Raw genomic sequence first — 24,683 nt, forward strand, 5'->3', positions numbered from 1 at the left:
TGATATCAAACCAGGCTGGTGACGGTTTCACAGCTACTTCTGAGAGCCCTGGAGAAAGGGAGATGTCCCTGGCCCAGAGAGCTGAGACTTAGAGAGAGAGAGGCCCATCCCATGAATATGCCAGCCTCCAGTCCAGGACCCCCAGAGGGACAACCGAGACACAGGAATGGGCTCCAGGGGGGTCAGACCAGCTGAGGGTGGTGCTGAGTGTCAGATTCCTAATTCCCTGCCACCTGCCACCAAAGGGGGGAGGGGCCCCAAAGAAGTGACAAAGAGCTCCTTCCCTACCAGACCCCAGATAGAGAGCCCTTCGTTCTTTCCGGGACCCCAGCACAGGAGTCATTCGGCAGCCCAAAGACCCGGCCTTTAGAGGGGAAGCAAAACCAGACATAAGACAGAAAGCTGGGAACCTGTTGTGGGTTCTGGGAGACACGGGTGAGAGGGGCAGCCGCTCCACACCAAGTCACCTTTATTAAACCCGTGTGTGTATGAGCACATACTTCACGCCTGGGGCACCACCCCGTAGAGCTGGTGGGGAAGTAACTTCTGCTTCTCGTTGCAACTGTAGATCCACCGGGGACGGACGAACACCAAGGAGGGGTTGTCCATCAAGGCCTGCAGGGTGGGGTGGGGTGCATGCAGGAACATGTGAACCAGGAGGGGGTCGGGGGGATGCTAGGGCAGGTTTGGTCTCCCTCTCCCTGCCCCTTCAGGACTCACCTCCTCAAAGCTGGGGTCCCACTCCTGTGCCGTGATCACAAACTGTACCCGGTCGCTCATATAGTCCTCAAGCTCCCTGGCAGGAGAAGAAAAGAGGCAGAGAATCGGTGTCCCCTCTCTTGACACCCTACTCCCCAACCATCCTCAGAGGCCATTCTCCATCCCCACCTACGTCCCCTATAGGCCGCCTGTGGGTCGCCCACTCTCCCACGTGCCAGGCTCGCCACAGCCCCGAAACCGACAGCTCCCGCAGGCGCCAATCCTTTCAGAAGGGCACTGTGGAGCCTCGCTTTAGAGAAGAGGAACCCAACGGGAAGCTATGCATCCAGGGCTGCCCAACAGAGTGAGCAGGACTGGCACGGGACTCCACAGCCTGTGCCCAGCCCGGGGGTACGCCCTTCTCCATCCTCCCGCTGGCCCTTCTCCCCACGACCTACCACACCTCCTCCCCTGCCTCCCCTGTCCCCGGAGACTGACCCGTTGAAGGCTGTGACATAACGGCTGAGCGTCCGCCGCTCGTCCCCCGGGAACTCCCCGTACAGGAAGAAGTGTTTGCCCTGGAAAAAGTCTGCAGGGGAGATGGCGGGAGAGCCAAGCGTGAGGCCCCTGGAGTCCCAGGGCACCAGCCAGGAGCCACAGAACACGCAGAGGCAGGACAGCAAGGCCGGCGCAGCGGCCGGAGGGGTGTCCGTGTACACCCCTGGCACGGGAATAATCCATGACAAGCAGTGGTTCCCGGCCAGGCCCATCTGAGCCTCTGGGGAGTTTTGCTCCGTTTTGTTGCAAGAATGATAAAAGACGCAATTACTATTATTGCAACATGTTTCTTACACCAGGTCAATCACTTCATTAGCTTGGCCTGGCTTGGAAATTTCACATCCTGCCACTTCCTCCCATGGCTGTCCCACTCCTTTTTAATCAGCGCCTTCTCTGGCTCTGACCCTCAGGGTGGTTCTTCGTTCCAGTTTGACACGATTTTCCATCAAGTTGCCAATGCCATGTTTGGGGCTTTGGAGGATCAAAGTACTTTCCTGCTCATCACCCATGAGGAACAGGGCAGAAACAGCTTCTTCCAGTGGCCACTGACCCTCACCTCTGCTCAGACCCTCTGACTGCCGGGCTCTCCCTTCATTCTCTCTTTTTTATTTTGGCCTCACCACGCAGCATGTGGGATCTTAGTTCCCTGACCAGGGATCGAACCCGCGCCCCCTGCAATGGGAGCACAGACTCCAGAGTCTTAACCACTGGGCCGCCAGGGCAGTTCCCCTCTCCTTTCATTCTTGACCTGGCCCTGCCCCACGCCCCCCGCGATCATGTCTGGGGTGACGAATAACTATGCTGGCATCACGTAGGTCCCAACAGAGATCAGCACCCACAGCACCTGTGTTCCCCAGGCCCCGCCACACACTGACAAAGCTGAACCCGGGGCGTGGAGCCTGGGCACCTGCAGATTTTAAAAGCCCCTGGGTGATCCTGAAGCCTAGGGAGTGGGAGGCCCCCGGCGTGAGGGAGTGGAAAGCCAAAGGGGGTCTCGCCTGGGGCTGGGCTGTGATGGAAGTGGACACAGCAGAAGTCAGGACAGGGACAGAGAGGGAAGTCAGGAGAGGATGCTGAAGGGAAGGGAACAGGCCTAAGAGGACAAGGAGGTGGCAAAGGCCAGGGACTGGGGGTGAGGAGCCTGGAAGACAAGTCACAGGGGGCAGCAGCCATCCCAGGACGGGCTGGGGCAAGTCATGGCAGAGAAGTAACAGGGCCAAATCCCACATCAGGAGGGAGGATTTCCCACCTGGGAGCTCGGGAATCGGCAGATTGGGAGACTCCGGGGGACCTTCATCGTCCGTGTTCTCATCCGTGGATCCTGCGTACGGGTCCTTGCCATTCTCCTCGCCAGAGGGCGGCCTTTGTCCCTTCTGCTCAGCCACCCTGGAGAGGCCAAGGGGGTGGGGTAGGAGCATGCAGACCAGATGCCCCTCCCCCCACGGCCAGGGCCACCCTGACCCCCAGCCCAAGCCCTACCTTCTCAGCTCATCCTCGGTGTCCCCAGAATCTTCTGCCCCATTGTCCTGTCCTTCTGCGAATGGAAGCTTAGTCAATGCGAGGCCCCTGCCTTCTCTTCTGGGAAGACCGGTAACCTTCCCTCCCAGTCTCACGCCTGAGCACAGATGCAGGCATCCCAACCCCCAGCCTCAGTGGCCCTCCAAATCCAGTTCGGGGTTGTGGGGGGTGGGACAGCCACCCTCTACCCCAGATCCATTGCCTGGAATCCAGCCCCTCCTCCCTCAGACCCAGGATCCAGGCCCCCGGCCCCTCCCCGCTCAGACCCAGGATCCAGGCCCCCGGCCCCTCCTCCTTCAGCCCCAGGATCCAGGCCCCCGGCCCCTCCCCCCTCAGGCTCTGACCTGACTGCTCCCCCTTGGTGTCGGTATCTTCCTGGGGCCCTGGTGAGGGTGGTTTGGTCTCTTCTGGGGTTGGGGGTCTCTGGGGTGAGCTAGGTCCTGCTGCCTGAGAGGGCTTGGCTTTGGTCTGGGGGCGCTGAGGAGGGAGGGTGGGTCAGCAAGGACGGAAGGGGCAGCGTGGGTGTGAGAGTGGGGAGCGCCTGCAGGAGGCGGGAGTGGAGAGTTTGGGTACCATGACACACCCATGTCACCCCCCCACTCCACCCTCCCCTGCCCGGGCCGGGGGCATCAGACCTTTCGGGGAGGCTTGGGGGCTTCATCCCCACTGCTGCCGCCGTGAGAACCCCCCTCGTCCTCGCTGCTCGAGTCTGGCCCAGCCATGAGGTACCTGGGGGAGGAATCAGGCCTCAGACAAACAGCAGATGTGTCCTCCGGGGGAGGTGGGGAGGGGGCTTAGGAAGCAACAGGCACTGGCTATTTATTCAGTATTTACTAAATACTCAGGGTGGCCATCGTGGCCCCTCCTCCCAGCTCCAGGGAGGGCCCCAGAGACCCCCAGCCACCCACACCGGAGACCAGAGCACTTCCTGGCTTCCCTTCCCTCTTCGGGAAGAAATGACTCATTTCAGAAAGAGAACAACAAAAAAAACCAGAAATAATTCTCCCCTTTGAGAATCAAAGTCAGTTTCTCATTAGGCGCTGAGTGCCCCTGCAGCTCCTCCGGGCACACACCAGGCTGACCCAACCCTGGCTCCTCCGCCCAGGCATGCTCTCCGCCTCTGTTCAGCCTGGCAAACCTGTTCTCTCCCGTGAAGACCCCTAGCTCACTGCAGTCCTCCCCTTGGGCCTGCCTCCAAACTGTTTGAGAGCTAAGTCCGGCCCCTCATCGAAGTCAGAGGCCTTCGAGGGCAGGACCCGACGTCCGGGGCCAGCATTGCACAGCCCAGCCTGGCGTCGAGCAGGGGCTTCGGGTGAAGGAACGTGAACGGGTCCCAACACTCTGCTCTCTGCCCTGAGGCTTTGGGAATGCTGTGTCTCCAGCCTGCAGTGTCCTTTTCCTTCACTAAGCAGACTTCCCAGAGCCCTGCACGGACCGCCCCCCCTGCCCCCGCCGTGTCTCCCGGCCCGGCCCCTCCTCCTGTGGGAAGTCTGGTGACTCTGGGCCAGCAGGGCCCGGCCTGATTTCTCTCCAGGTCCCTGACACTGCCCAGCATGGGGACAAGGGGCAGGGTCGGGGTGTGCGTGTGTAAACCACATGCGCACGGTGAGGCCTCACCTCCGAGAGGGCAGCCGCCGCCGCATGCGGTGACAGTCCAGCACCCACTCTTTCCGCACGATTCGGCCTCCGAGGCCTAGGACCTGGCTGTACTTGGGGGTGTTGGCAAAGGCGCAGCTGGCAGGGAGCGGAATGGAGGGTGTCAGCCTGGTGTGATCTGAGAGGTGAAGAGCAAAGAGAGACAAGGGGCACAGAGAGAGAGAGAGACAGAGAGAGACAGGGAGAGACACGGGGCAGATGTGGGAGAAGCAGAAAAGACACAGGGAGGCCGAGGGCAAGACTTAAGAATCAGAGGGAAGAAAAGAAAGAGAACAAGAGGCAGAGGATACAGAGAGGTGAAGTAACAGAGAGAAGGCAACACGGAGGAGACGAAGGGAGGCAGAGGAGAGGCAGCGGGGAGTGTGGGGAGGGGGCGCAGGCCTACATGAGGTGGGTGCTGTCTGGAGTCCAGTCTGGCCGATACTTGGCCCCCAGCTCCAGGGCCTTGTCCCGGAGCTCCGAGCGGAAGGGGTTCTGGAAGCCGCTCAGCACCACCACCACACCCTGGAGGATCTTCCCCAGCTCCTGCGGGCCGGCGCGGGGGGCCCTGGGCTCAGCGCCTTCTCCTCGGGGCTTCCCTGGCGCCGCCCCCCGTGCTGCGGCAGGGACAGGGGCGGTGGCTGGGGTATGGGTGGGAGCTGGCACTGGGGAGGCCAAGGAGTGGATTCAGTTAGTAGGTGTAGGGCTACACCCCCAGCCCTTCCCCCCTCAGACCCAGGATCCAGGCCCCCGGCCCCTCCTCCCCCAGACCCAGGATCCAGGCCCCCGGCCCCTCCCCGCTCAGACCCAGGATCCAGGCCCCCGGCCCCTCCTCCCCCAGACCCAGGATCCAGGCCCCCGGCCCCTCCTCCCCCAGACCCAGGATCCAGGCCCCTGTGGGAACAAGGAATCCAGTTTGCTCACATTTGGGTCTCTTGAGGGCGGGTGGTGAGGGCTGGGCGGACGGTTTGCTGGGGGTCTTCTTTTCTTCGTGGCTCAAATCCAGCTTCCTCTTGCCTCTGGGGGACTCCTGAGGATGAGGGGGTGGGATGGGCTGAGGCCTCCAGCTCACTTCCTCCCTCTCCACCCCACCAGTGTCCGATGATCTCACCTTGGAGGTGCTGCCTACCGTCTTGGAGGCCGGAGAGGCCGAGGAGGCGGCACTGGAGGCCTGCAGTGTAGCAGCTGCATAGCTGGGTCCTGCTGGGTCACTGGCTGCGACTGCAGAGGGAGAAAGTGGAGCCAGGTTGAGAGGGCTGGACCCTCAGACCCTTCGGCTCCTATCCATGGAACACAGAGTGTTGTTCCCAAGACCCGGAAGTGACCAGGAGTCCAGGCCCCCGGCCCCTCCTCCCTCAGACCCAGGAGTCCAGGCCCCCGGCCTTTACTCATTCAGGACCCAGGTTTCCCGCACTCACCCGGGGGGGTCTTGTTGATCCAGCTGAAGAAGAGAGCCCCGGGTCTCAGGGAGCTGGTGCTCTCATCCTCCTCCTTCACGCGGAACTGGCCGAGCTTGGTCACTTTCTAAGGTCCCACAAGGTCAGCGCAGTGGGAGGGCTGTCAGCAGGTGGGGGTGAAGAGGTGGGGAGAAGGCTCTGGGCGGTGGCAGGTAGAGCTTACCTGAGATGAGACCTCGGCCTCCTCTTTGTCTGGGGGGCTGTGAAACCTTACAAAACTCAGGCCATAGGGGGCATCCTGGGAGAGGAGGGGTGGGAATCAGGGAGTCTGGCCAAGGACTAAGGCTTGGCCCCAATCCCTTTTATTTACAGAAACCCCTTTCTGGCTCTTTCCCTCCTATGGACACACACATCTGGGGAAGTGCCCCCATGATAATGACAAGGATAATAACAGCAAGCTGTCACTGAGCCCTAACTTGGGGTCAGGCTCGGTGCAAAGCCCTTTACATGCACCAGCTCCTTGAGCCTCAGAGCATCCGGCAAAGGCTGCTGGGTGCCTAAGCGAATCCACTCTGCGTGCCAAATTCCTGCCTGCGGAATGGGAGGGAGGGCTGGGTATCACTTCTGGAACTCAGAAATGCTCCAGACTCTTTCCCCCTCTGCTGGGTGGATGCAGAGCCATGAGATGGAAGGAGACTGGGTCCGGGATGACTGGCCAAACACCTCCCGGGACAGATCCAGAGGTATAAGAAGTATACCTTTACCGTGTGCTGTCATTACATACTCGGGTCTCGTCACCACAGCTTAGCATCCCTAACTTACAGCAACCCCATAAGGATCAGGAAACTGAAGCCAGAGGTCACACAGCTAAGGAGTGGAGAAGCCAGGTTTTAAACCAGCGTTCTGACTCCAGATCTCGTGATATTAACTCTGAGGCCCAATTCTACGAGGCCCGATCTCCAACGAGTCAGCAGCTCCCCCTCCCAATTCCCCTGAGGTCTTGCAGGTCATCCTTCCTAATCTTCCTCCAGGAAGCGAAGATTCCTATATGGGGAGGACCTCAAACCAATTTCAGAGAATGCAGGGACCCAGCCTCCTTGAAATCCCACGGGGAGACCAACTGTCCGGTCCTCCCAGCCCTCTGGGACTCAACATCGGCCTCTCGCCTCTCTCGTGGCTCAGGACCAAGGACCCCACTCCCACCCTGGATACCTTGCTGTAGGGCTGGCTGCAGACAATTTTGACGCGGTCCCAGCGCTTCTCTGCTGTTGCCCGGACCAACTTGTCGGGCCCAAAAATGCGAACGCGGTTGGAATTTGAGCCACTGCGACTCTCGGAAGGGGACATGAAAGACGAGGTGACCAGAAGGACCTGGGAAAAGGCACAGAGGATGAGAACCAGGCCTGGCTGGTTTCAGTGACACCTCCTAGGGGCTGGAAGAGGGCAGGGGCCTGAGCAGGGACCAGGGAGTCGCCAGATCCAGCTGTACCTCAACTGCCTCAAGGCCTCTAGACCCTTCTCATTTCTGGGTCTCCAGTCAGTCCTTCCCTGACACAGGCCCCAGAGGGATCCTTCTATTCCCAGATCTGAACCACGCTTCTCTAAATTCTTCCAGAGTCTTCCACATCTGGCCACATGGCGGGAACCCTCAGGATAGGGAGCTTCAGGAGCCCTCCCAGCAGAGGATATTCACAATGACTGGCACAATATTCAAACACCTTATTGTATTTTTTTTTTTTTGGCTGCACCACACAGCTTGTGGGATCTTAGTTTCCTGACCAGGGACTGAACCTGTGCCCTTGGCAGTGAAAGCGTGGAGTCCTAACCACTGGACCACCAGGGAATTCCCTCAAACACCTTTTTGAAATGCACACCTGAGTCAGCAGAAGGGAAGTATTCGAGGCCAGAAATTACAGTGCAGAATCCAAAGAGGTAGGGGAGCTGCACCCATTACTAAGTGACTGTCTCTCAGTTCAAACCCGCCCTCAAAAAACAAGCAAAATAAATAAATAATAAAATAAAATAGAAAAAATAAAAAATATGAAAAACCAAAAAATATTTTAAAAAGAAAAACAAAACAAAACAAAACACCCCACCCTTGGTGGCTCAGCTCTGGGATGCTGGGGACATTTCTAATCTCCAGCTGCACCTTGTCAGGCTCTGCCAGCAGGGGGAGCTAGAGAGACAGGCTGCAAGGCTGGAGGAGGGAGGCGGGATCTGAGCCTTCTTGCAGATCCCCCGAGCAGCGCCCAGGTGTGCTTCGCTCCTTCGTCTGCAGCTGTTCTTCCCCCGGGGCGGCAGATGAATCCAGTTTGCAGCTTCCCAACACCTGCAGAACTGGCCTCACTGCACCCTCTCAGGGACATACCTGAACCAGCCAGGGAGCTCCCCTTCCTCAGGGTCTGAGTTTCAGCTCCAAGGGCCCCACCTCCAAGCTTCAAAACATCTACCCTTCAGTCATGCCAACCTCTTCCTTTTGTTCCTCCAACCCTAAGGGTGGTGACTGCTCCCTGCAGTTGCTTCCGCGTCCTACCTTAGTCTTCTGGCCTCTTCAGTTCAATACCTCGTTACTAATTCTTTACGTTAATTCTCTCTGTTAAACTAACTGGTGTGGTTTCAGTCTCCTGGTGGGACCCTGACTGATACAGTGGGTGGCAATGATGTTGGTGTTTGCCCCGTTGCTGACTCCAGGTGGCAGAGAGCTTGATTTTAAAGGGCTCCAGGTGGTGGTAGCAGGAGAGACCAGGGAAGAAAGCCTGTGCTCCAAGTCAAGAAGAAAGGCATCTTAGGGACCATGCCACAGAGCAGAGAGCTGGGCCTCTCCAAAGGGCAACACCTTCTGTGGGTAAATTAGGGAGAAATGTGCCTTGTGGGGAGAGTCAGTGGAAGGCTTTAGCTCTGGGGGGACAGCAGAGAAAAGCTGAAAAATTCTCTCTGGAGACTCCTAATCGCAGGTCTGTACTCTCAAGGATTTGGAGTAAAAATCCACACTAGTTATCTGCGTGGAAAAACCCAAGGTGAAAATTTCAAGTGGTCCCATGTATGTAGTATTACCTGGTGCCGGGGCAAATCCTTTTTGGAGGAATGTACTTCAAACCAGGCCCTCAAAGAATTCCCATAGATACTTTCCCCAAAAGCAGAATTAACAATCCCACACACACACACACACACCCATGAGGCATGAGGAAACAGGCTGCCATGATTTAGGGTCAGCAGAAACCACAAACTGCAGACTCAGACCCACAAAGACTGCACATATTGACATTATCAAACACGCAATATAAAAGTAATTGTTTAATAGTCTAAAGAAATAAACGGAGCTATAAACAGTATGATGAAGGAACAAAAACTGACCAGGCAGTTTTGAAAAGCAGTGGAAGAGCTGCGTGCCCAACACTAAGGGATGAACCATGATTGGTCCAAGTGGTCTGATTTCCTCTGCCAGTGGCTGGTCCAAGGATGGGCAATTCGATGTTAAGAGGAAGGCTGCTGGAGGCTTTTGGGAAAGATTTTCCTTCTTCATTAAAGAGAAACAGAGGATGGAAGAAAACCACGGCTTTTCTGCCATTCCACTCCTCCACTTTCTGCTTTGGATGCTACTAAGTGATGGATGGAGCAATGGCAACCATCTTGTAACCATGTGGGCAAGACCAAAAGAATCAAGAGGTGCCCAACCAAGCACCCTGACTTTGTTCAGTTGCCCAATCAACTCTGGGTCTGCCTAATGCTGGACTTCCCTCCTAAGGAAACAGTAAATATTCTTAGGCAGTAAGCCATCTTTAGTTGGGTATAATCTGTTACCTAGTCTCTTTTCTAACTGACATGCTGTGAAATTAGAAAACAAAAGTTTTTTTCTGAGAAAAACATAGACTGTAACTAGATATCTCTTTGTGCTCAGCTCTTGATCATGAAAAGGAAACAGCAAAGATGACAAAAATTATACAGAAGGGAAGCCAGCTCCCTGGCCTTGACTACACTTGTTTATAAAAGGGCTGATTTTGAGCCGATGGGAGAGCTGAATTACCATCTAGTGACTAAATGAAGGGGCAACACAAGCTGTGGCTGGCAGCTGCCACCCACACTAAGGGGGAGCCTCCCTCTGAATATACTCTCCTCCCATCCATTGCGAAGAGAAAACAACTCCAGTTGTTTTATTATCCAATACTGTCTTTAAGGTTCTAAGATTAAACCTTTATTCTCTAGACTGTGTTAACCTTGCAAGCTTAGATATCCCCTTTGCAGAACTTGGAGGGGTTAAAAAAAAAAATGTTGGGACTTCCCTGGTGATCCAGTGGTTAAGACTCCATGCTCCCAAGGCAGGGGGCCCAGGTTTGATCCCTGGTCAGGGAACTAGATCCCACATGTCGCAACTAAGAAGTCCGCATGCCGCAACCAAGACCCAGTGCAGCTAAATAAACAAATAAATAAGTATATAAATATATTTTTTTAATGTTGATGATTTTGTAGAAAATGTCACTAGTTATTAAAATATGTGCCTTTGGCTTGGTTTGTATGGGTGACATCAACACGGACCAGCCCTGCTCGGCCCTTTTTCCTTTTCTTTCTTGGCTCTTCCAACCGTATGTAGTCTCTGGGCAGAAGCCAGACCTTATAAGGCCCAGAGTCTTTAATTCAGTCTTGGCTAGGAGTTATAACAAAACTTCCAGCAGAAGTTTAATTAAAAATCTTGAGAGAATGGGAGACTATTGACATAGGGGTTTTCAGACTCTGAAAAGATCAAGCCCTAAGCTAACCATTCCACCTTTCTAGGTAGATAAGATAAGAATAATAAAGATTCACACGCCCGATTAGATAAAGTTTTAGCTAAAAATGCACTTACTCTGTTTCCATAATTATAAAGTAGAATTTTGATCTAAATCTGTTTGCCAAGAAGAACAGAAAATTTTTTTTTTATAGTTCCAAAGACTGCTGATTTTATTTAAAATTTTAAACAAGGAGGCCATTAGACTCAGTGACTCTAGTGCCTTAGGTAGCCTAAGTAAACCAACCAAAATCTAAGCCAGAGTTGGTGAACTCAAATCTAAGAAAATGAAATCAACTAATCGTGAATAGCCAAGTCACTAGATTTTCCCAAGTAAGGGAACCATTTAAGCTCTAGCCAATTAAATAATTGCTTTGCTTTGCTTCCCTGTTTTCTCTCTAAACATCTCTGTCCTAGCCCATCCACACAGCACCCCTAATCATTTTTCAGTTTTGGCTGCCTGATTTGAATTGTTAGCTCAAATAAACTCTTCAAAACATAATGTGCCTTAGTTTGGCTTTTTACAACTTATAGAACTTTTATTTTATTATTATTATTTTTTTGGCCACACCACGCGGCTTGTGGGATTTTAGTTCCCCGACCAGGGATGGAATCTGGACCCTCGGCAGTGAGAGCGTGGCATCCTAACCACTGGATCGCCAGGGAATTCCCTAGAACCTTTAGAATAAGAATGTGTGTTCAAGGAAAACCTCACTGGTTAAAATGTACCTCGTAAGGTGGAAAAAGCACTTGATAAAATTCAACATGCATGCATTTAAAAGACTGACAATATCAAGTATAAGTAAGGATGGGAAGCAAAGAGAACTCATATACTGCTGAAGGGAATATAAACTGGTACAACCATTTTGGAAAACTGTCCATTTCTAATAAGGTTAAAACATATATCTACCTGAAGACCCTGCAATTCGACTCTTAGGCATTTACCTAAAAGAGATCTCTATACAGAGGCTTGTACAAGAATGTTCACAGCAGCTTTTTTCATAATAGTCAAAAAGTGGTGGACTTCCCTGGTGATGCAGTGGTTAAGAATCCACCTGCCAATGCAGGGGACACGGGTTCAAGCCCTGGTCTGGGAAGATCCCACATGCCATGGAGCAACTAAGCCTGTGCGCCACAACTACTGAGCCTGCGCTCTAGAGCCCACGAGCCACAACTACGGAGCCCGCATGCCACAACTACTAAAGCCCGCGCGCCTAGAGCCCATGCTCTGCAACAAGAGAAGCCACCACAATGAGAAGCCCGCGGACCGCAACAGAGTAGCCCCCGCTCGCCGCAACTAGAGAAAGCTCGCGCGCAGCAACAAAGACCCAGTGCAGCCAAAAATAAATAAATAAAATAAATTTATTAAAAAAAAAAAAAGTGGTGGGGAGTTCCCTGGCGGTCCAGTGATTAGGACTCAGCACGTTCACTGCTGGGGCCTGGGTTCAATCCCTGGTTGGGGAACTAAGATCCTGTAGGCTGCACAGCATGGCCAAAAAAAAAGTGGCAACAGCCCAGATGCCCATCAACAAAAGGATGGATGAACAAATTGAGATCTACACTTACAGTGAGACTGCTCAACAATAAGGTGGAACAGACCACTGACATATATATGATATGTTAGAACATCAAAAAAACAGTATGTTGAGTAAAGCCAGCCACAAAAAAAGAACACATGCTATAAAATTCCACTTATGTGAAATTCTAGGACAGGCAAGGAAAGAGATCAGTGGTGGCCTGAGCTGAGGGTGGGAGGAGTGACTGCAAAGGGACACGAGGGAACTTTCAGGAAGGCCGGCGATGCTCTACGCCTTGATCTGGGGGACGGTTATGCAGGTGTGTACATCTGTCAAAACGCTGACCTGTGCGTTTTATTATATGCGAAATATACCTCAATTGAAAACAATTTCTCACTGCGAGAAAAAAAACCATATCTTGTAGAAAACTGATTTGTTCACTTAAAATTGTAACCTCTCTTTTTCACAGTAGGTTTATTTTTACCCAAAATCATTTCGCTGATTGACCAGCTGGCTCATTATGATCTCACCACTCCGGCTCGAATTCATTCAACCGGTTAAAAAAAGGATTGGGCCAATTTTTAAAATTCAGTAAGTCCCCTACATACAAACTTTCAAGTTGTGAACTTTCAAAGATGCGAATGTGTCCCTGTATGCCAGCTGTTGTACTGTACTACTGTACTTTTCAAGGTACTCTACTGTAAGATTAAAAATGTTTTATTTTTTGTGTTTGTTTTTTATGTATTATTTGTGTGAAAAGTATTATAAACCTATTACAGTACAGTACTATACTATTGTGTTAGTTGGGTACCTAGGCTAACTTTGTTGGACTTACGAACAAACTGGACTTACGAACGGGCTCTCGGAACGGAACTCATTCATATGTAAGGGACTTACTGTATTTGTAATAGAGCAAAAGGCTTGTAAACATTTGTCACAAATAAAGTAACTAAGAGAGGCACCCCAAGCAATTCGGAATCTCAATTGGCTGCGACATCTCTGAGAAGTTCTGGGACCAGAAGAAAAGGAGTTTTGCTCTCAAGCAGCGACTGAATGGTAGAACCAACAGGTGCCTCTGGTTGTTTCTGCAACCATGTTGCAATTTCAGCCCCGTCCTTGCGCCCCCGTCCCTGCCGCACACAGCTCATCACCTGGGTCTGCTCTTTGTCTCCTGGAACCCTGGGCTCCTCCAGAGGGCCACGGTCAGTGTGACTCGCCTCCACCCTGGCCTGGCGCCTGGAGACCTGGGGCCTCGCTGGGGGCACCTGGGGCAGGGATCAGCAGGGGGCCCACCTCAAGGCCCTGCTTACCTCGTAGTCCTGCTCCCCGGCCCCTCCGGCTGAGCTGCCCACGAGCACCTCCACGAAGGCCGAGCCGTCGTTCCCGATGTCCACGCTGTGTATCTGCTCCTCCTTCTCTAACTGCAGGGGCGGGAAAGCGCACTGTCAGTGCTGCTCTGCCTCCCCAGCTCCCTGCGGGACCTCGGAAGATGGATGACCCCCATCCGGGCCCCCTTGTCTCCTTGCAAAGTCAACTCGGTGACAGTGAAGACAGGGCTGAGTGGGGCCACTGTGTCCCCTGCACGCAGCACCGGGTGTAGTCAGAGCTCGAAAATATTCACCGACCGACTGCATAAGCTCCCACACCCACTTCCCTGACTCCGCCAGACTCTGCCGGATGGGCCTCTAACCCGCCACCACGGAGCTCTCCTTGGTGGCACTATGCAGACAAATGGCACATCTGTCACCCCCCAACCCCAATCACACAGGGCTCCGGGGAAGCTCCCTGAGGGTAGGGGCCTAGTCTGGTTTTGCTCACCACTGATTCCTGGGTTTGAGACCCAGCTCTCCCACATGCTAGCTATTATGGCCTTGTCAGCTCACCTCTTGGAGCCTCAGTTTCCTCATCTGTAAAGTGGGGATGATCACCCTACCTAGGATTACGCACATAAATACTACGGCCTCAGGGCCTGGCATGTAGCAGGCACCCTGCCACTGCCAGTCAGGAGGCAATATTAGTCGCTGCTTGATGATTATTTGTCAAAAGAAGGAAAGAGCTGACTGTAGGATGGCTTCCCCCAAAGTTTCTGCCATTTCTGTCTGACAGTAAAGGCCACGTGGGGGTGGAAGGCAGTTAGGAACGGCTGAAGCAAGCCTCCTGCTTTCCACTCTGGGGATCTTTTATTTGGCTCCTAGAATGACAAGTTACTACGACCCCCAAAGGTACCTAGTCTGCCACCCTACACCAGGATCATCTGACAGTCCGATCTGCCCTGTCACCTCCCAGTCGGGAGGTGGCCCGGACACTGCCTGCACGCTGCTGCAGGCAGGAACATCCCTCCAGGGAAGGAAGGAGCCTGGGCTTCTGGGGAGGCCAGCCTGACTTCAAATCCAGCCCTGCCACTTCCAAGCGGTGCAGCCCTGGGTGGCGTATAACCTCTCTGAGCTGCAGTTTCCTCACAAGTGAAAGGGGAGGGTCATCATAATAGTCCTCCTTCCGAAGGGAGTCTAGATGACACGTACTAACCACAACCCACAGCCATTGCAGCGGACATCTAAGTGCTCAGACGTGGCAGACCCGTAATACCTGTATCTTCTCTCCGCCCCACAGCTCTGTGAGACAGGAGCTGTTATTATCTCTATTTCACACGTAACCAAATGGAGGCAGGAAGCGGTTGTATCACTTCCCTGAGGTCACACAGCTGGCGCCCAGGCAGCCTGGCTGGGCTAAAATAAAGGTGTCAGCAGGGCTGCATTCCTTCTAGAACTTCTGGGGGAGAATCATTCCCTTGTCTTTTTAAAAAATTATTAAAGCTTTTTTTAAAATTTAATTTATTTTATTTTATTTATTTTTGGCTGCGTTGGGTCTTCATTGAGGTGTGCCGGCTTCTCATTGCAGTGGCTTCTCTTGCTGCGGAGCACGGGCTCTAAGCTCGCGGACTCAGTAGTTGTGGCGCACGGGCTTAGTTGCTCCGTGGCATGTGGGATCTTCCAGGACCAGGGCTCAAACCCGTGTCCCCTGCATTGGCAGGGGGATTCTTAACCACTGTGCCACCAGGGAAGCCCGTTTCCTTGTCTTGTTTCCAGTTTCTAGAGGCCCCTGCACTCCTCGGCTGTGGCCCCTTCCTCCATCTTTGGAGCCAGCAATGGCATTGCTCCAACCTCTGCTTCCGTCTTCACATCTCCTCTGACTCTGGTTCTCCTGCCTCCCTCCTTCCCTTACAAGGACCCTTGTGATTACGCTGCACACACACACACCCCCACCCCAATCATCCAGGCCAATCTCACCATCTCAAGATCCTCAGTTCATCACATCCACAAAGTCCCTTTTGCCACGTAAAGGACATATTCACAGGTTCTGGGATTAGGATGTGGATATCTACTGGGGGGCATTATTCTGTCTACCACACTTAGCTAAGCTCTTCCTGGGCCAGGCATCACTGAATCCTCACAACCACCTTGGAAGGAAGGGTCTGTAACTCTCCCAGCTTTACAGATGGGGAAACTGAGGCTCAGACAGGTAAATAAATGGCTCACATGTCACACATAGCTAGTGACTGGCAGAGAAATTCAGACCCAACTGCCTGACGACAAGCTAACACTGCTTCCCAATTCCCCAGTTTCAATCCTTGACATAAAAACTCAACAGCTTGGGAATTCCCTGGCGGCCCAGTGGTTCAGACTCCGAGCTTCCACTGCAGGGAGCAAGGGTTCGATCCCTGGTCGGGGAACTAAGATCCCGCATGCCGTGCGGCGTGGCTGAAAAAAAAAAAAAATCTCTGCCTCTCCCACATTTAAAGCATGGGGCCCTCCATTTAGTAGGATGTACATATTTGTATTTTAATGAATGGTTCTTATTTCATATACGACTACTTCTACTTTAAACACACACATATACTCCCCTGTCTTTCTTTTGATAAATAAAAAAATCTCTTATAAAAACATGGAAACAACCTAAATGCCCATCAGTTTATGAATGGATACACACTGTATGATATTCCCTACAATGGAACAGTATTCAGCTGTAAAAAGGAATGAAGCACTGATCTAAGCTACAACATGTAGGAACCCAGAAAACCTGATGCTAAGTGAAAGAAGCCAGACACAAAAGGCCACATATTGTATGGTCTTATTTATATAAATGTCCAGTATAGACAAATCCATAGAGACAAAAAGTACATCAGTGATACATATACACACTAGTATATATAAAGTAGAAAACCAACAAGGATCTACTGTATTGCACAGGGAACTATACTTCATATTTTGTAATAACCTATAACGGAAGAGAATCTGAAAAAAAATCTAAAACTAACACAACATTATAAATCAACTATACTTCAATTTAAAAAAATTGGAGGGGGCTTCCCTGGTGGCGCAGTGGGTGAGAATCTGCCTGACAATGCAGGAGACACGGGTTCGAGCCCTGGTCTGGGAAGATCCCACATGCCGCGGAGCAAATGGGCCCGTGAGCCACAATTACTGAGCCTGCGCGTCTGGAGCCTGTGCTCCGCAACAAGAGAGGCCGCGATAGTGAGAGGCTGCGGTAGTGAGAGGCCCGCGCACCGCGATGAAGAGTGGCCCCCGCTTGCCACAACTAGAGAAAGCCCTCACACAGAAACGAAGATCCAACACAGCCATAAATAAATAAATAAATAAAGCACACCTAGTATAGTGTAATTTAAAAAAAAAAAAAAAAAAAAATTGGAGGGACTTCCCTGGTGGCGCAGTGGTTCATACTCCATGCTCCCAATGCGGGGGGCCCAGGTTTGATCCCTGGTCAGGGAACTAGATCACATGTGCATGCCGCAACTAAGAGTTCTCATGCCACAACTAAGGAGCCCGCCTCCGCAACTAAGGAGCTCTCGAGCCACAACTAAGGAGCTCAGTGGCCTCAACTAAGGAGTCCATGTGCTGCAAATGGGGAGCCGGCGAGCTGCAACCGAGGAGCCCGCCTGCCAAAACTAAGACCCAGCACAACCAAATAAAAATAAATAAATAAATGAATATATTTTTTTTATGTTTAAACTAAAATAGTAATATATTTTTTTCTTGAAGATTTAAAAATTAAAAAGAAGGTTAATATCAAGTGTTGATTTAAATGTACACCAGCAGCGTTAAATGCAGATTAATTCAGTAAATTCACTTGAGTGAAAAAAAATAAAATAAACAATTGAATTCCCTATTTAAAAAAAAGTACATCGGTGGTTGCCAGCGGCAACCTGGGGAGAGGGGAGTAGGGAGTGATCGCTTAATGGTTTTCGGTTTCTTTTTGGGTTGATGAAAATGTTCTGGATTAGACAGCAGTAATGAATGCAGAACATTGTCAATATGCTAAAAAACCCTGAATTGTACACTTTAAATGGTTAAAATAATGACCTTTACATTACGTGAATTTTATCTCAAGAAAAAAGAAGTGAGTGTTCAGTAAGGAGAAAGACTTAAGCACAAGATGAGTCATCTGTGGCCCAGGTTTGTGTGCACCTTTCCCAGGAAGACAGAATTCACGACAGTGGAAGAAATGAGACATGGAAGGTTTGCAAAGTCCCAGAGACATCTTATTAAAAAAACTGTTCCAAGACAAATATCATACGATATTGCTTATATGCTGAGTCTATAAAAAAAAAAAAAGATACAAACGAACTTATCTACAAAACAGAAACAGACTCACAGACTTAGAGAACGAACTTATGGTTACCAGGGGCTAGGTTGGGGCGAGGCACAGATTGGGAGTTTGGGATTGACATGTACACACTGCTATATTTAAGATAGATAACCAACAAGGACCTACTGTACAGCACAGGAAACTCTGCTCAATACTCTGTAATAACCTAAAAAAAGAATGGAAAAAGATGGGAAAACAATTTGAAAAAGAATACATACATGTATTTGTATAACTGAATCACTTTGCTGTACACTTGAAACTAACACAACATTGTTAATAAACTCTACTCCAATGTAACAACCAAAAAATCTGTTCCACATCCATGAAAGAATAAGGTAGAACTTGATGCACCATTAAAAAGAATAAGGTAGAACCTGATGCACCATTAAAAAGAATAAGATAGAACTTGATGCACCATTAAAGAGAATAAGGTAGAACTTGATGCCATGACAATGGATCTCCAAGATACAGTTTCTTGGAAGAAAACAAGGGAGAGGACTGTTTACATACAGTGTACTTTTTAAAAGGCGGGGAGGGGTGGATATATATGCTTGTAGGTGGACAGAGTGACCCGGGGGCCACATGAGAAACTGCTCACAGTGGTTGCCACAGGAGGGAAGACCTGGGCAGCAGAAATCGGGAGGGCGGGGGTAGGGAATGGAAGCAGGTGGTGAGGAGGAATTTTTCCTTTTCACTGTATACCCTCCCTTCTGTGCCTTTTGAGTTATGCACCATATGTATATAACACCCATTTGATAAGTAAAGTTAATAAAACCACAGTGGTTATCTCCAACAATGGAATACTATGCAGCCACACCCAGCAAGGAGGATGAAACTAACAAAATGAAACTAACAAACAATGCTGGGAAAGAAAAGAGCAGCCAGAGGTGAAAGTACTATATACCGTGTGATTACATTTATGTACAATCAAAACCAGCCAAAGCTAATCCATGCTGTTAAAAATCAGGGTCATGGTTACCCTTGCGGGAGGCAGTGACAGGAAGGAACGTGGGAGGGGGGCGTGTTCTGTTCCTTGACCTGGTTGGCAGTACACGGGCTGCAGTTTGTGATGATTCACTGGACTGTATGCTTTGCTGTACACACGTGTCATGTCAAAAGAAGGTAAAAAATTTTAAACCACCACAGTGGCAAACTGGGTGATGAGAAAACCACTGAAAAACAGAAACAGAACGTGTCCACCTTGCTACTGAACATTTTTTCTAAAGAACACACGTCGGCATCCAGGGGACGGGAGTTACACCTGGGCTGCGTCTCCGCCACTCCCACCGGACCAGGAGCGGTTAGCAAAGAGGCTGGAACTGCCCTCCTGGGAGCAGGTGATGGGTTGGCGACAGAGCCTCTTTCGGCCACTGCAAACGAAAAAGGCGTGTGGGGCTGTCACGAGCAGAGGGCTGAACCCCAGATGGTAATACAGAGATACCGTGAGATACTATTTGAGGGGAAAAAAAATACACAGTAGTAGGAAAATCCACAGATCAATCTACGTGTCTTGGTGTCCTGAAGTTTCCGCTTATCACTTGGTTGAAAAGAACCAAAATTAGCATTCGGTGAGTTTGGAGTCACCCTGCATGCTGGCAACTGCCAAATGCCATCAGATTTTCCGAAGGGTCTCCAACGCGAAATAAATCGACAACTGCTGTGACAGTGCTGCCTGCTCCAGCACTTTTCCCCTGCAGTTTATTCTCAACCTGGAAACCTCACAGAAGATTCTGTGAGAGGGGGCTTCCCTGGTGGCTCAGTGGTTAAGAATCCACCTGCCAGTGCAGGGGACACGGGTTCAAGCCCTGGTCCGGGAAGATCCCACATGCCGTGGAGCCACTAAGCCCGTGCGCCACAACTACTGAGCCTGCGCTCTATAGCCTGCAAGCCACAACTACTGAAGCCCGCATGCCTAGAGCCCGTGCTCTGCAACAAGAGAAGCCACCGCAATAAGAAGCCCTCGCGCTGCAACGAAGAGTAGCCCCCGCTCCCCGCAATTAGAGAAAGCCCGCACACGGCAACGAAGACCCAGCACAGCCAATCAATCAATCAATAAAAGATTGTGAGAACCTAAGTCACATTTTGTTCCTCCTCTGCTCAGAGGTCTTCCACGGCTCCCATCTCATGCAGAGTAAATGCTTAAATCCTTACAATGGCTTTTAGGCCTTACGTAGGTTAGGGGTCCTCTACCCCTACCCCATCAGCTCCTACCCCTCTCCCCTGTCAACTCCGCTCCACCCACACACAGGGCTTGCTGTTGTCCCTCCAGCCCGCCAGACACCAGCCAGGCACCAGCCAGGCACCGGCCTACCAGGCGCCAGCCTGCCTTGGACTCTGTTTCTTTCCCAGGTACCTGCATAACTCACTCTGCTTGAAGGTTAGCTTCTCAGGAAGGCCTTCCCTAACCCCCTATTTAGAAAAAACCTCTTGCCACTGCCTCATCTCCCACTGGAGGCATTTCTCATTCCTCTTTTTTCTTTTTTTAATATTTATTTATTTATTTGGTTGCACTGGGTCTTAGTTGCGGTAGGCGGGTTTCTTACTTGCAGCTCGCCAGCTCCTTAGCTGTGGCCCGCGCGCTCCTTAGTTGTGGCATGCGAACTCTTAGTCGCGGCACGCATGTGAGATCTAGTTCCCTGACCAGGGATCGAACCCCAGCCCCCTGCATTGGGAGCACAGAGTCTTAACCACTGCGCCACCAGGGAAGTCCCTCCTTACTTCTCTTAACCATGTAATTTCCTCCCTAGCACTCATCACCTGACATACATACATTTTACTTATTAATCTGTCAGTCTTTCCTTGCCAACGTAAAATCTCCACAGGACTGACGTACGTTTGTCTTGTGCTGTCCACCGCACTATGCCCCAGTACCTAAAACAGTGCTGGGCCTACAGAAGGCGCTTCTATGAATGAATGAACAAATGAATCCATCCACTCCCAAGTCTCCAGGGTCTGTCCCTGTGCTGACAACTCCTACAGCCCTATCTCCAGCTCCACGTCCAATCGCTAGCTGTCCCCTGGATGTCCCAAAGTCATAGCAAACTCGGACATCCCAACCAATGTATCACCTTCTCAAGCTGCCCCTTCTCGAGGTTTCCCACTTTGGTGACAGTTGCAATATCCCCTTTGGTCTCCCAGGCCAGAGAACCCTGTGCCTTGTCTGGCTCCTCTGGCTCCCTCGCTCCCCACATCCTGTCTCTTCTTGCTCCCACTGCAACTGGGGTGCAGACCCAAATGGAATGTTCCTGATCGTAAGAGAGCCCAGCAGAATCATCGCCCAGTAATTAACACATGAATCCCTCCCTTTACACAAACACCTGCCTGCTGACAGGGCACTTTTGCAAACATTACATCACGGGATTTTCACAACAACCCTGGGCTCAGATCACATTATTCCCAATGGGCAGATGAGAAAACAGGTTCAGAGAAAAGAAACCATTTGCCTGAGGTCACAGGGTGAGTAAGAAGAACATGTGGGGTCTTGAATCCATGTCCCAAGACTAATAAAAAAACATTGGCTCTAGGCAAGTTGTATAACCTCTCTGGGCCTAGTTTCTTCCTTGTAAAAGGGGATAATAAAAGACTCGAGGTCATGGGGTTTTTATGAGGATTCAATGAATTAACCCACGTGAGGTGTTTAGAATGGTGACTGGCAGTTGTAATTTTTGTTCTTTTAGTTCCCTGACCAGGGATTGAACCCGGGCCCTCGGAGCATGGAGTCCTAACCACTGGACCACCAGGGAATTCCCAGGCAGCTGTAATGTTGAATAAATGTTAGCTCTCATTATTCTTACTATGTTAGGGACCTAGGAAATATTTAAATTCCTAAAATCATTCAGAAAATCTTGTGGGTCTGTGTATTTTTCCTGGGAAGAGAATTCTCAGATTCTCCCTAATTCTCAAAAGGTTCTGTGAACCAAAACTTTTTCAGAACCACTGGGCAAGAGAGAGACAATAATATGTTATAACTCAATCAGGTAAGCCTTGCCCCCAACATCCGTCCCCAAACACCCCCTACATTCAGAAGGGAGGAATGTGGCCAAAATCAAGAAAGCCAAGGTATGAACACAAAGCAGCGTGACAGAGTGGCTAAGAACACCCACAATAGGTTCAGGTCTTAGCACCGCCATTTATTGGTGGTGATAACAGCCCCTACATTATCCAACTCCATGAAGAGTCAGGTCACACAGGTAAAACACCGAGGCCGGCGGCACCTGGCAAAGAGCAGATGCTTGGCAACACACCTAGCTTGCTTCTCCCACAAGTTTCTTATGCCGGAGAGGAACAGCCTGTTTGGAATTCTGTAACCATCCTGGGTCAAGCTACCCTTTCCTCTTTGCCTCCCTCCAACTTCACAGAGAATGTACCAAAGCGCTCAGCATTCCAGACATGGTAGCTTAGACTGGCCACTTCACTTCGCCCTGCCCTATGCCCCAGTTTCCTCATCTTTAAAATGAGGTTGATTGTGGACTTCCCTGGTGGTCCAGTGGTTAAGACTCCACACCCCCAATGCAGAGAGCCCGGGTTGGATCCCTGGCCAGGGAACTAGATCCCGCCTGCCACAACTAAGACCAGCGCAGCCAAATAAATAAATAAATATTTTTTAAAATAAAAAAATAAAATGAGGTCGATTGGCTTAGATGATATGAGACACTTTCCAGCCCTGAGCCCAGAGACTTTAGAAGGCAGGATACATGGCAATGATTCGCTCTGTTCCAGCTGAGGAAACTGAGGCCCCGAAAGTAGCAGCAACCTACCTGGGCCACACACCGATTCATCCCTGGCCTAGTGCTTGGATCACCTTTCTCCCCTGCTCAGGGGCACAGGGATCACACTGCTCATTTTCCGGGTGAGGAAGCTGAGGCCCAAAGGGAAAGTGCCTCAACTCACTGCCAGTTAACTCCAGAGCAGAGTCGGGACCCTGGGTCTCCAGACTCCTATTAAGGAGATGGGGGGGTGGGGTAGAATCACCTGGAGCACCACAGAGATGGTCTTCTCGCCCGCCTTGGCTGCCCGCCATTTTCGGTAAGTGTCTGCCTTGAGAAGGTTTTCTGCACAGTAGGTCTGGAGAGAAGAGTGGGAAAGGGAAAGTTAGGGTACAGAGATGAGAGCTAGGTCCCCAGCTCTCAGATTATTCCATTGAGATCCCCCGGATTTAAGCTTCCCTATTAATCCCCACACACTCTGCCTTGAGTCCCCTACAGCATTTTCCCCTGGAAATTCACCCCTGGGCCTTCCAAGGAAGCTCCCCTATCCCTCCTTTTCTCTCTGGAAGTTCCTCTATTCCACATCTCTCTAGAATTCCCTTATGGCCTCTGAGAAATTCTCCCATGACCCTCCTTAGAATTCCACCAAGTCCCTTTTGTGAAAGGAAAATCAAAATGAAGTCGGTAGTGCTAAAAGGACTCCTCTAAAATGGAGCTGGGAGGCCACTGAGGAATTGTGACCAGGCAGGTCTCAGCCTGGATGGAATGTGACCTTTTGACCACTTATTGCAGTAAACACAGGCATCCAGAACATCTACCAGAAACTCAGGATACTTATCGGACACTTACCATAAAGTAACTCATGACGGCCTATCTATTTATGGGACATTTACCCTAAAGTAACTCAGGACAGCCTATTTTTTAAAGCCAAATATTTCTTGTATCAGAGGCAATTACAATTCTCTCTAGACAACTTTAACCACCTGGTGACCTTTGTCCTCATAAGCCCCTGACTCTCTCTCCCAACACTCTTTCAGTTTTACGGAAATCTGTGTCTCTCTAATATCAGTTCCTAAGACCCCAAATAAAGTTCTTTTTTCTTCCCAGCCCGGATACTGATTATTGTTCAACCCCTTTTAGACTCCAAAAGTTCTCCCAGAGCCCCCTCAAGAATTCCTTTACTTCTTCCAACCTCCTCCACGCCAGTCCCTCACCGAGTCCTGGCTACTGCAGGACACCACATGGCGGAGGCGGATCTCCGGCATGTCAACGTCGTGGGCTTCGCCTGACCAAGAAGATGCTGGAGGGTCTGAGTTTAGGGTGCAGACAGCTGGGGCGCCCTGCGCGGGCTTAACTGCGCAAGCGCACGACGCTCGGGCCTTTCAAACAGCGGCGCGCCGGAGGTCGCGTCAACACTGCGCAAGCCCAGTGCGCCTCTCCCGAGAGAAGCGAGAGGGGCTGAGTTGCCTAGCAACGAGCTTTTCCCGCCTCCCTCTGGCCAAACCGCTCTCTAGCCCCTCCTCCCGGTGACTTTCACACTAGGTTTTCTGGGCGCCTAGCAACTGGCGTGGCCTCCAGGACTGGTCCCCAGAAGAAATTCGCCATCCTCACCACCCCAACTGAAGCCTGGAAAGCAAGAGGCCAGCAAATCGGAGTGGATTTTTGCAGGGAGCTTGAAGCCTACCGCAACAGGATCCTCTCCACCGGTTGCTGGCTACCCTCCCCATGCCCGCCACCAACACACACACACACACACACACACACACACACACACACACACACACACACAATCTCTGATCTCTCAAGCTTATGCCTGAGGCAGAGAGAGTGGGTAAAGAACCTAAATAAGGGCTTCCCTGGTGGCGCAGTGGGTGAGAATCCTCCTGCCAATGCAGGGGACACGGGTTCGAGCCCTGGTCTGGGAAGATCCCACATGCCGCGGAGCAACTAGGCCCGTGAGCCACAATTACTGAGCCTGCGCGTCTGGAGCCTGTGCTCCGCAACAAGAGAGGCCGCGATAGTGAGAGGCCCGCGCACCGCGATGAAGAGTGGCCCCCGCTTGCCGCAACTAGAGAAAGCCCTCACACAGAAACGAAGACCCAACACAGCCATAAATAAATAAATAAATAATTAAAAAAAAAAAAAAGAAGAACCTAAATAAAACACAATGCATGTGCCCAAACACACATCCAGCCTTGAGTGCTTCCAACCATGCCTCAGTTTTCCA

The 24,683-nt window shown here is 51.2% G+C and overlaps 1 protein-coding gene across 2 annotated transcripts; it reads right to left on the reverse strand.

The window, feature by feature from the left end:
* Nucleotides 1-413: 413 nt before the first annotated feature.
* On the reverse strand, nucleotides 414-23,806 carry XRCC1 (X-ray repair cross complementing 1). Of its 2 annotated transcripts, XM_061172621.1 has the most exons (17): nucleotides 23,671-23,806; nucleotides 22,722-22,814; nucleotides 13,397-13,507; nucleotides 7,020-7,178; nucleotides 6,031-6,105; nucleotides 5,829-5,934; nucleotides 5,522-5,631; nucleotides 5,335-5,440; nucleotides 4,817-5,075; nucleotides 4,393-4,509; nucleotides 3,411-3,504; nucleotides 3,120-3,252; nucleotides 2,737-2,791; nucleotides 2,507-2,643; nucleotides 1,198-1,288; nucleotides 721-796; nucleotides 414-615 (listed from the first exon to the last, which is right to left on the reverse strand). In XM_061172621.1, the coding sequence occupies exons 1-17, from the start codon at nucleotides 23,719-23,721 to the stop codon at nucleotides 502-504; spliced, it is 1,887 nt and encodes a 628-aa protein (XP_061028604.1). In that variant the 5' UTR covers nucleotides 23,722-23,806; the 3' UTR covers nucleotides 414-501. The 2 variants fall into 2 exon arrangements, with proteins under 2 accessions (XP_061028604.1, XP_061028605.1); XM_061172622.1 differs by lacking the exon at nucleotides 13,397-13,507.
* Nucleotides 23,807-24,683: the final 877 nt, after the last annotated feature.

This window comes from Eubalaena glacialis, chromosome 18, assembly GCF_028564815.1.
Source record: "Eubalaena glacialis isolate mEubGla1 chromosome 18, mEubGla1.1.hap2.+ XY, whole genome shotgun sequence".
NCBI lineage: Eukaryota > Metazoa > Chordata > Mammalia > Artiodactyla > Balaenidae > Eubalaena > Eubalaena glacialis.